General features: G+C 35.4%; 1 protein-coding gene across 1 annotated transcript in view; it reads right to left on the reverse strand.

The window, feature by feature from the left end:
• Positions 1-13,134, reverse strand: part of HOATZ (HOATZ cilia and flagella associated protein) — a gene marked incomplete at both ends in the record, with an annotated part of 36,582 nt that extends 23,448 nt beyond the window's left edge. The window contains 2 exons of the mRNA XM_081280299.1: positions 11,837-11,907; positions 12,909-13,134. Coding sequence (XP_081136425.1) covers positions 11,837-11,907; positions 12,909-13,134 — 297 coding nt within the window. The remainder of the gene's footprint in view (positions 1-11,836; positions 11,908-12,908) is intronic.

The raw sequence follows: 13,134 nt of genomic DNA on the forward strand, positions 1-13,134 counted from the left end.
ATTTTAATAGTTGAAACAAGCCAAATTTGATTATATATTATAATCAGGATGTAGACACCTGGGTGAGCATGGCTTTAGTAACTCATCACACTTTGAGATTTACCCCTTTAATGAAAGCATTTCCATTTAATACTAAAGCTTACTTTCCTATTTTTTACAATTTTATTTTTCAGTCATGAGATAAAAAGATAAGAAATGAGAGATAGTGGAGAAGATTGAAAAAAAAACACAAAAAACTAAAAAGCAGGCCTTGTGTAAGTTCCTTACAGGTCATCTCATCTAATGGTCACAACACAGTGAGGTTGATATTATTATTATTATTTTTAAATATATTTATTTTTTAGTTGTAGTTGGACACAACACTTTATTTGTTTTTATGTGGTGCTGAGGATCAAACCCAGGGCCTTGCGCTTGCTAGGCGAGCACGCTACCACTGAACCACAACGCCAGCCCAAGGTTGATATTATTATTATTATTATTATTACCTCTTTACATGTAAAAATGAACATTTTCTTTTTCCTCAGGGTCACTTAATCACTAACTGGAAGAGCCAAGAATTCAGACTCATTTCTGGTTCTGTTTGACTCTATATTCTATGCATCCTTTGCTACATTTCTTCAAACACATACTAGATATTTGGGGACACATACATGCATGCATGCACATCCTTCCCCTCACGGGTTTCTTCAGTCTTTATTCCAAAAAATTAAGAATTAATTAGTATTAACTGTTGTGAAGAAGACAAATACAATACTCTCACAGAATTCTAGCAGAAAATATGTGCTATGTACCTAGACAGCAGGGGAAGCTAATCCAGTTTAAGGTCAGCCTTCATGAAAATTATTTTACTTATTTGATAGTATCACATAGCACTTTTTTAAAAAAGTTAAAAGATAGAAAAATAGTTGAATTATAGTGGTATTTTAAAGATCTTATTTAATGTAGACTATATATTTGTTATGGTATTTTTGTTTAGATTAAATATATATAAAATGGGAATTATACTCCTAATTTTGAATATAACCTAGGCAGAACTAAAGTTGTATACCTTAATGGAGATTGAGAATATTTCATGATTTTTCACTTTCTTTAGGTTTCAGAATTTAATTTTTAATTCTATGCTAATGATTGAGAGTTAACTGTCCCCAGAGCCACTAGGAAATCTTAGTTCTTATTTATCTACTATATTTATATCTACTATAGTAATAAGATACAGAACTATTGGATCTCAAATGATCTACTATGCATTTTAAAAGATAGGCTGAATAATCAGTGAAAAGGGTTTTTTCAGTGCTGAGAGAGTTAACTGTCCCCAGAGCCACTAGGAAATTTCAGTTCTTATTTATCTACTATATTTATATCTACTATAGTAATAAGATACAGAACTCTTGGATCTCAAATGATCTACTATGCATTTTAAAAGATAGGCTGAATAATCAGTGAAAAGGCTTTTTTCAGTGCTGATCTGATTTTAGAAAGTAGACCTAACTGCAGTAATCTATGGAGTGGATGGAAGATGATAGAGGATTATTAATCAGAGGGAGGAAGAATGCTGACTTGCAGGAAAAAATGCAGATGAAAGCACCTTCTTGTACCTCCTGGAAATTGCTTGATCCTGGCTCTCTTCCCAGCTCTGACATACACATAATTTTCATTTGAAAAATAACAACTTATTAAAATGAGAAAAACATATTAGTTACTACATGAAAGGCAGTCAATACAAATTTTCTTAAATATAGATTTCAAACAAGTATGAATTTTTCTGTTATTGGTTCTGTTAGATAAATATTCTTAGTTTTATGTATTTTAATAGAAACCCAGAAATAATTGCCTGAAAAATATAGTTCTTGTTTTAAAACATTCACACACACACACACACACACACACACACACAAATTTATGCATGGCAAATACACAAGTGATTACAAAAAACTTTTCAAAGGTATATTTTTATAAGAAGAGCAATGAGATTTGAATTTTAATGTTAAGAAAAATATGAGCTGGGCACAGTGGCATACACCTGTAATCCCAGCTACCAAGGAGGCTGAGGTGCAGGATTACAAGTTTGAGGCAACTTAGTGAGATCCTGTCTTAAAAAATACAAAAGGCTGGGGATGGAGCTCAGTGGTAGAGTGCCCCTGGGTTCAATATGCCTAGTACCCCCCCCACACACACACATAAAAGAATGAAGTGAACATTATATTTTTAAATTTGATAAAGCACACATATATTAAGGATACCTCTCACTACATGACTGATTTATATGCTATTGACCATTTAGTCTGCAATAATTATCAAAGCTTGTTCTTAGCAAAGAAAACTGCTGAAACTAAGATATTCATCATTTTGGTAGTTACACAGACACGATGAGTGGGTAAATGGACTGACCTCACCTTTCAGATATGCCTTTCCTGTCCTTCCCACAGGGACTTGAGGAGAACTGGGTAGAGGACTCCCTGCACAAATACCCCTCAAACTTCCTCTTTGGCCCATATATCCCTGATTTTCTAGCTCAGATATTCCTAGGCCTATTTGATAGCTCCACTTGCTAATCCCCAAAGCACCTCAAATTCTGTAAATCTAAACTAAACTTTTAATTCCTCTCCCCATCAAAACCAATGCACTTGACCTTTGTCAAATGCTCCTTGTTTCAGACAATGGGCACCAAACATCCTCTAATGCAAGCCAGAAAACTATGAGTTACTTTTGATACTTTGTTATGCCTCATCTTCCATATACATTAATTAATCCAAACCCTTACTATATTACTTCCTAAATATCTCTCAAATCTACTTTTTCCAACCCCATGGTCACCATCCTAATTCAAGCCATGATCACCTTCCAAGTGGATAACTGTAATGGCCTCTGGTCCAACTTCCTCACTTCTGTTCTGGCCACTTTGGTGTGTTCTTCATGTAAAAGTCTTTGATCTTTTCCAAGTGAATGTGGTACTATCATTCCTGCTATAAAAATCTTTTAGTGGCATCTTATCATTCTTACTATAGCTTAACCTTCCTCTTGAATTTCCATATTGACCATTCCAGCTTCTGAGGTTTTCCATGCCTTTCCTAGCACAGATGTTCTGCACTTACGCTGCCTGGAACACCCTCTCAACATTCCCTCCATCTCTTCCTTTTGTCCCAGTTTATATCTATCTACTTTTCCTTCAAATTTCAGCTAGTTAAGCTTTGTGAAAATCTTCCCTGATTCAATGGAATATATCAATACCACTTTATTAAATGTTCTGTTAACATCATGCATAATTCTTTTGTAAGTATTTCTCTCCATAATTAGACTTTATGTTTCATAGAAGGGCAAATTCTCTCTCTCTCTCACCGAAATGCTGCAAATCTAACCCAAGGCCTTGTGATTGCAAGGCAAGGGCTTGATTACTGGGCTGCATGTACATATACCTCAGCCCTAAAGTTTGTATCTTTAAAATGTGCTTTTTATTGTTGTTCATTACCATATTTCAGTGCCTAGAACAATGCTAGCCACATAGAAGTGCTCTGGAAATATCTGTTGAATGAATCTTACACAATTATTCTGAATCAGATTCTCTTAACTTTGGTCCCATGAGTCACCTTACTGTGTATGACTTTGCTTAGCTTTTCTTGCTTGAGGTTGAAATTGTATGCTTGGTTTTGATCTCTAACTTGCTTATATCTTGTTAAACCTACAGTTTTTACTTGGTTCTGGCCAACATCCTATAAGGTTCTGGCCCTGCATGTCACTGAAGGGTCACCAAATATCTGGAGTAAAACCTAGACAATGTCCAATTCAACATATGCAGACTAATGTTTATACTCACACCAACACTTATTTGCTGAGAACTTTTATGATCAGAAACCTCACAGATTCAAAGATAATATATAAAACATTATAGCTACAGTTAAGAACTCTTTTTGTTCTTTGTGTTTTTGGTTCAAAATTCATCCTTTATAATAAAATGTTCAAAGTTTTGACTAAGTAATTTCAAAGTTTTTTCTAATAAATTGTTGAATAACCATGAAAATATGCACCTTTCCTCAAAGTTACTAAATAGAGTTTATGTCAACAATAGAGTCAATTTGAATTGATTTTTGAAAAAAATATTTTCTGGCTTGGCCAAAAAAATAAATAAATAAAAAAACAGTCAATTTTTTTTTTAAATCTCATAAACCACTTTTTTTGTGTATGGCAGTAAGGAATGACACAGATGTTCAGCAATGTGCTTGGAGTTAAGAAGAAGGGCATGTGCTTCTAGGACTTTGCTTTCTTTCTTTCTGATTATGCTTCTTTTTCATATCAATAATCCAGAATATAGAATATTGTCTTGATTCCATGTCCAATTCCTGTTTAGAATTCCGTATATTCTTGGACAATGGTCCTGTCTTATTTTCTATTCCTGACTCCATATTTCAGTTCTCATGGTAAGATTTCTCTTCATGCTATTAAACCTTGGCAGCATGCCCTTAAACTTCTGTTACATTTTTCTGTGATCTCTTTCTTCTTTGAGCTCATACAGTGTCATCTATGGTGGCTTTTTTTCCCTGTGCCCTATAGACTACAGTATATTTCCACTCTTGTCTATTGCTCCAATATTCTTTTTGCACAACTGACCACACGTATGTTGAGTACCTGTGTCCTCTGGGTTTTGGTCAGTCCTGTTCTGCTTTGTTTGCCTATTGAATGAATACCTCATATGATCTGAAGCTCAGAGAATGGGCTATCATGCAGAATCCTGGTCCAGAAAAGTTACAGCCATTTGTTCCTGAAAATTTCTTTGGTGAGTTAGGAGATCACCTACAATTTGTCAGGTCCTGTAATTATAAAGTTAAAAAAGCCATGGTCCTTCTCCATAAGGAATGTAGAACCTGCAAGAAAAATTCATTGACTACCCCACTCTAGTATATTTCAGGGATGATGACAGGAGATGCACAAGGTCCTAGGGAAACAAAGAGAAGGGTATTTATATCACAGTAGGGAATATGTGAAGTCTTTAATGAGACCATTGAACTGTTTTGCAGTACAAGTAAGTACTATCTAATGGAAGAAATGGGAGAAAGGCATTTCTAGGTAGAAGAAAGTGTAGTTTTGATGTCACAGAGTTATGAAACACCTTGGTGGGTTCTTGGAACTACACATAGTTCAAATTGGCCATAGTAAAAATTGCAAATAAAGAGGGATTGTGGTGGATGAGGCTGGGGAGGTATGGCAGGAGACAGATGTTGAAAGCCTCTGCATAGTAAATTGTTGTTTGACCAATTTTAGGACAGTTGATTTTTGTTATTTGCAATAGTTATAGAAAGTCTCCACAAACACTGAATTAGTGAATACTAAACCACTGCTTTAGATTCCTGTCAGCCAGTAGTCACATTTCAACATTGAAATAGCACATACCCCTGTTTTATGTGTGTTTCTGTTTTAAAATATACTGTTGACTTATCAACATTGAACTCATGACCAACATCACTATAACTCATGCATGAACAAAGCTTATCTGATGCATACATTTTCTCCATTAAGGCACATCATGACGATCCTTCTTTCACTTAGGAACACTAAGTAGCACTTCAGCACTTGGAGGCCATTTTGAACACCAAAACATGCCTCCACCAAGGGACTAGTTACAAAAAAAGACACTTGTTTACAGTATGAGTTGAAACATGAAGGCAGAGCATAGCATTGTTTGAGTCAGCTAGGGACATGTGTTAGGCAACTCAAAACTTTTCAGCCACTTAGTACATGTCCACAAATGAGCACAAAAACAGCATTCATACCTAGTAGGCAAATTTGTAAATATGGGATCTATGAACAATGAGGTTGTATAATGTTATCAACATGGTGACTTGGGAACTATAAAATCTCAAGCGATAATACATAAATGCCTGTATCACTTCAGCTTCTGAGGGTGTTTCTGACCATATTTCATGTGACTAAAATACATGACCACAGAAAATGAAAAAGTGATGAAGTAAGTATGATACATAAGTCATCTCTGCCTATAATACAACTTGTCCAAGGATCTTTTTTTCTTGCTTTCATTATAGGCAAAGGATAAAGGTAGATTATGGTTTTAATTTCAGATGTATCATATTAATTTGAGTCTCCTGGTCCAAAGAATAATTCTACTTCTTCAATAAATTCTATTTGATTTGTCCTATTGCTGATAAGTATTTACTAATTTGAAGAACAAGGCTTCTTATAACTGGAATCAAATCGATAGTTTTGAATTTATTTAAAAATACATAGTCCGTTTTTAGTTTCATTTTTATATCAATAGTTTCATTTGGTTATATTTTATAAGCAGATAATTAATGTGGGTCCTTTTTCAATATTACTTTAGGGTTTGAACTATTTTTATTTTGTTTTTAAGATGAAGTCTTTGGAAGACAAAATATACAAATCTTTGGGAAAAAAAAGGGAAGAGATATATTTGGGGAATGGCCCTAAATAAGTGTGGGACTGGGCCTGTTTAGGGGCAAATAAATTCAGTTTTTTGATCCCAAATCTCATTCTTACCCCAACTATGTTTTCATGGATTGTAAATGTTACTAAAGAAAAGTAGAGAGAAATGTTATCTGTAACCTGAAAATATCCCCCAAGTTTGAATAGTTTAAAAAAAATGAAGTATTATAGATGATGTAAAAGAGCAAAACACATTTATGTAATATTTTATTATTTCCTTGATACATAAATGCACAGTATCTTTTTATGATTCTTGCAGTCAAATGCCTTAATGAAATAGGAACACCAAGAATTTAGGTGACCAAATTGTTTTTTTTTTTTTTTTTTTTTTTTTTTTTTGCTGAAGGAGGAATTTGGCACTTTATGTTGGTATTCTCTTTATGGGGGAAAAGGAATTTTGTAAATACTATGTTAGGGCAGCATAGCAAAAATGTCAGGTAATGCTGTTACAGGGGAAATTTAGATTTGTCTAGGAAGCTAATTATTTTGATCTATTATTTTGATGCATAGGAGGATTTTCTTCCCGTCTTGGCAATGACATTAAGAAATTCCATACATTTTTGCTTTGGCTCTCAGAAGCTGACATAATGATAATGAATAATAATGTTAAAAAGTTTTCCAGCTGGGTTTAGTGACACAAACCTGTAGTCCCAGTTACTCCAGGGGCTAAGGTAGGAGGATTGCAAGTTTGAGGCCAGCCTCAGCAACATAGAGAGACCCTGCCTCAAAATAAAAAATAAAAAAGGGCTAGGGATATGGCTCAGTGATACGGTGTCCCTGGGTTCAGTCTCCAGTCGTATTTTAAAAAAAGTTTTCTACTTTCATGCCTCAGTATCTAAAAATATACATTTATGAAACTTCTTAGAATGTCAACATGACATGACTTGTTTCTAGTTCAAGAAGTTTCATACAGCAAACTTTGAGGAAGGCTTATTATATGGTCAGTATTGGTTGTATAGGATGTATAACGGAATAGACTAAAAACCCATTCCCAATAAAGAGCCTATCTGAGATGCTATTCTGCAGTAGCTCCGGAGGTTGAGACAGGAGAATCATGAGTTCAAAGCCAGCCTCAGCAAACACGAGTTGCTGAGCAACTCAGTGAGACCCGATCTCTAAATAAAATACAAAATAGGGCTAGGGATGTGACTCAGTGGTTGAGTGCTTCTGAGTTCAATCCTTGGTACCTGCCCCCTCCCCTAAAAAAAACCCTTTGTTTTCTCTTCACTCAAGTAAAAATTTTGATTCCACGTGGACATTTCCAAATATTACATATACAATATTTAATGTGCCTTAAAACTCTCTGACCTCTTTTTCCTTCTCCCAAAAAATGAATTATTTATAATTCTTTTCATAAAGAGATAATCAGCTAAAGAGCTTTCTTAAAGGTGGCAAAACTGAAAAGCAAATTAGTTTTATGATTTCAAAGAATTAGCTGACTATTCATTTATTGTAATGTTTTCAGACTACTTTAGAACTCTCAAAGGAAGAATAATGGTCTAGTATAGTGCTTTAAGGTTTCCTTTATGGACAGAGTAAGGCATTTAATCTTGACAGATTCAATTGTTTTTGATTTCTTGCCATGGATATCCATCATAGAAATAGTAGTTGTGATTAATAGCATTTTGTTCACTAACCAAAGGCATTTATAATGTATACATGGATAATATTCTAAAATGGAGAATAACATTAAAGTTAAAAAACTTTAACAACTAAAAAATTAATATCTGTTGGGGAAAGAGGGCTATAAATGTACTTTCAGGAGAGATGGAAAATAATTTATAGATTTTCATGAATTTTAAGGAGAAAGTGGATGAATACATCTTTAAGAGAGAAGATTCTCTTAAATAGATCATTGTAAATGGTTTATTAGTTAAAAAGATACCTTTCTAGTCCCCCTATTTTTATATCATCAGGCTAAAAACTATAAGATGGTGGTGACAGCAATGTGGAGAGACTATACAAACTTAGAAAAATAGTGGCACCAAAAACTAGACTCTGTTTGAATTATTAAGGGAATCACATTTCCTCCCATCATATTCAGGTCCACAAGATAAAAGCAAAATTGAGAGGAGGGGAGATGTGCTAACACATTAGATTTTGGTAGCATTCCTAGATAACATAGGAAAACTTATTAGATAAATCTATGTTGAAAAGGCTAAACAAAATTGAAATAAAACAGGACCTCATTGTAGCTCAGTGGTATAGAGTATGTGCCTCAAGTGCATGAGTGCATGAGGCTCTGGGTTCAATCTCTCTCTCTCTCTCTCTCTCTCTCTCTCTCTCTCTTTTCTCTCTTCTCTCTCTCTCTCTCTCTCTCTCTCATATACACACACACACACAGAGCATATAGAACATTAATTAGTTGAAATTATGAATTCACTTATTTAATCAACAATTATTCTTTTGAGTTCCAATAATCAGAAAGGCACTGGATTTAGCAAATAAGACATGATCTCTGTTTTTGTAGAGGGCATTTGTTGAGGACAAACTATGGCCAGGTGTTTTATATATCTTACATCAACTCTACGAAGTGGATATTTCTTATCATTTCTCCTTTTATATTTGAGGAAGCTGAGCATCATAAGGGGAATAGATTTCTCAAAGTCATGCAAATAGTAAATGGCAGAGTTAGACCTTAAAACCACCTTGTTATCTCTAAAGTTCACTACATTATGGTGCCTGTATCTACGAGGAAACAGAAACACACACAATTATCTAGGATACAGATCAGAAACTGTAAAAAGTACTAAGAGAGGATCTGTGACCTGCCATGGGAGCACAGAGAAGGGAGCGGTTCAGTAGGTCTTTGGGTAACCTCTGGGAAGGCCTTTCAGAAGCTGGCACTAGAGCTAAGCCTTAGAGGTAAGTGGGGAAAAGCATTTTAGGCAGAGACACAGAGGTGCACCCCACCTGAAGGTTGAAGAAACAGTTTACAGTCCCACATGCTAGAGTGGTGTTTCTCACACTTGGTGTATTTATATCATAGTTTTGATTTTAGAATTTTTGGCAACATACCTGAATAATGCCATGGTTAACAATCATTACAAAACAGTGAGTCTATTTCAAAGGCTTTAAAGTTAGGATACTGGGCTTTGAATCCAGGCTCTGCCATTTTCTAGTTGTAGGAATTATGGAAAACCATTCAAGCTTTGTTTGGTCAAATGGTAATAATCATGAGGGGCAATTTTAATAAGCATATGAAGTGATACACATAAACTGCTTAGCTTAGTGTTTAGCACAAAATATACACACAACAAGTTGGGTTTTATTAATACCACATCACATATCTATAAAAACATTTGGTTATTGCAGGATTCCTTTTGCACCATGGTGTTTGCAATAATTTTGATCTGGAATATGCCCTTAGGGATCATGGGCTAAAGGCTTGGTCCCTAGCCCATGGTACTGTTGGAATGTGGTGGAAACTGTTTTTTGGGGGGCACCAGGGATTGAACCCAAGGGTGTTTAACCACTGAGTCACATCTCCCAGCCCTTTTTATTTTTTATTTTGAGACAGGTTTTTGCTAAATTGTTCAGGGCCTTGCTAAGATGTGGAGGCTGGCTTTGAACTTGTGATCCTTCTGCCTCAGCCTCCTAAGCCACTGGGAGTACAGGTGTGCACCACCATGCCTGGCACATGGTGGAAACTTTGAGAGGTGGGACCTCGTATGAGGTTTTAGGTCATTTGGGACATGTCCTTGAAGGGGACTTTGGGAGCCCAGTCTCTTCTTCTCTGTTTTTCACTCAGCTAAGAGGTAATCAGCTTCCTCCCCTAAGCACTCCTGCTTAGGGGAGGAAGGATATACTGCCTTGCCACAGGCCAAAAGCAATGGAGCCAACCAACCATGAACTGAAACCTCCCAAACTGTGAGCCAGAATAAATATTTCCTCTTTTGAACTTGATATCTCAGGTATTTGGTTATAGTAATGGAGCACTGATTAATACAGCATACTGAACCATATTGTATCCTAAACTAGCATATTCTGCCATATTATATATTATTACTTTTTTCTATATACTTAGAAAATATACAGTTTAGTTATAAGCTTTCTTTCCTGCTGTCTTAATGTTTTGTTAGACCCATTATCTTCTACTTTCAGCAAATAGAATAATTTTCTATGTTGCATTGCAGAACCCCTTAGCTTAATGTATAATTTGGCATATATTGCACATATTTAAGCATAGCAAAAATATATTTTACTTACTGATCATTTCAGCAGCATATGGGTGGGCCAAACAGCATGCTTTGGACTAAATAGTTGAGAACAAACTATATGGAGTGTGTGTAGGGGGCATATGGGAAGAGGGAAAGAGACAGAATTACATGATGGTCAGGTTGGAAAGGGACTAGAACATACTGAGCTAATGGAAAGCCATGTAGGGGAGGTGCAGAAATGTATCTAGAAAAGTAGCACACTCATGTTTGTATTTTAAGAAGATAATTAGTGCATCATTGAGGATTGCAGTATAAATCTATTGACAAACTCTACATCCTTCAAAACTAAGTGACTTTGGGAAGGGTTCTTGATCCCTTATCTTTGCATTCCAGCATCTAGTATAGTATTTGAAGAAGAGAAGAAAATGCTGACTAATTATTGGTGATCACGTAATTTGTTTGAAGGAATTACCAGGAGTCCACAGAGTGAATTGTGATCAGCAAACCGAAATGCATTGTTTTGTAATTTATGTAGAATTCCCGATACAGCCTTCAGAGTTTGCCAATATATCCAGTGATTAAAGACATTAGGCCAAAACAAATCTTCCATCTTTGCTTTCATAGTTCAGGAACTATTACAGGAATAGAGTTTACCCATGAACCAAACAAAAATGTTGCTATAAATCACTGCGTTAATTGCTGGGTTAAAGGCTCTGCCCATATCATGAAAAGCAAAGAAGAAATGTTGCCAAAAAGAGACATGCTCAGTTGATTTGACTACACCAATATGTTTAATTCCAGGCTTTAGTCAAAACAGGTCTAGGTGACAGACTCATTCCTGTGATCATTTGATTGTGACCTATTAAAAGAGTTAATTGTTTGACTTTTCCTGTTATTAACAGTATTTCTATACTTAGAACATTGTCATATGGTTTGGGGCTTTATTGAAAAGTGTGAATCTATCTTTCTTCATTTCTCTCTGATTCTGTTATTCCTGTATATCCTTGGGCTTTTGCAGAGACTCATAATAGCCAAAATTTAATAGAATTCTTAATTTTCAATTAAAATTCTAATAAGGCTTTTCTCAACTGACACACCAGAAGTAGCAAATTTTATATTCATGTTTAAAAAGAATATCACCAGCACCAAAAATAAGTAAAAATGATAAAATAATCAGGAGTACTTAGAAAGTTAAAGGAATCAGATGACATGAAATACTGGCTTACCTTTTGTAGATACTTTATTTTCTCCTCAGATTCCTGAATTCTTAGGGTGTTAGCAATAAAATCTGTATCCTCTAGAGGAAATAAAGTCAAATTCAATCTGAAAAATTTTATCATGATTTTATAATAACAAATTGATATAAAACTGGATAAAGGTTAAAAGAGTAGAAAACTACACACAGATATATGTGTTAATACTGTATGAGCAGATTCATAAGTAACTGGAGACTGGATTTATTAGCTATTGCTGCAGGGAACCTCTAATCTGTTTAGATGATGAGTAAGCCTGAGTCAGGGCAAGAAAGAGTCTGTAGAAGATATTCAGGTTCTACATTTCTATTCAACCTGTTATAGAAATTTAGGTATTAGAAATAGTATGGTCTCTGATGCAGGGTCTTAGGTATGCAATTCAGAAAGTTATGCTAATATGTAAAATTGTACCTTTGTACTTATTACCCATTTTCTGAAGAACCTAGGCATTCTAGATGTTGAAAGGCATTAAAGTTGGTACTTACTCTTATCCTCAAAGGGAATATGTTGCAAGTGACTTTTCTCTAAAAAATATAAAAAGGAAGTAAAGAAATCATTGGAAAAACCCACAACGTAAAAGGTATCTGAATTTTCTATCCCCTTAAATACTGCATAATAACAGTTTTCACATCCTAGGCCTCATGTAAGGCTTACTGGTTAGTGAACTTGATACTAAAGTTGACTTTGCTTTCACCTTAAACTAGTATCCTTAAAATCCTTTTAGCCAACATATACTATTTCCTCAGATTGTTCCATATTGCTTGTCAAACAGATGCCATAATTTAAGGGACATTTAACATGTATTTTTAGATGTAATAATGATACCAGTGATCCTTTTAGGGTGGAAGGATCTCTGGCAAGGTTCATGAACTACTTTTACATGTGTTATATGTATATGCCTTTTACTCGTTTTGTACCTTTCAGACTGAAATGATTTTTATTTTAGCATTAGTTTGGGAAGTTTCTCCTGGAAGGGGATCTAGTGTCTTTTAGGTAAGTTATGGTACTGGAGGAATTACCTCTGAGAGGCGGCTACTTTACTCACCAGCCACAGAATTCTTAGTGGGCCGCGCCACCGGCAGACGCTGACTGCTGCCTCTGCTCAGCACCAGCTGAGATTCGTTAGTGGGATACATGGACGCCCCGAGCCAAAACTGTTTAGCTAAGTTGGCATCCTGTTCCGAGCAGCCAGCGAACACCAGTAATCCCGGAGAACAAATTTCGTGAGACTCCTTCCCGCTACTAGAGCTGCTGCAGGGCCCTGTTTCCAT

Source organism: Spermophilus citellus (assembly GCF_964194105.1).
Source record: "Spermophilus citellus genome assembly, chromosome: 2".
Taxonomy (NCBI): Eukaryota; Metazoa; Chordata; class Mammalia; order Rodentia; family Sciuridae; genus Spermophilus; species Spermophilus citellus.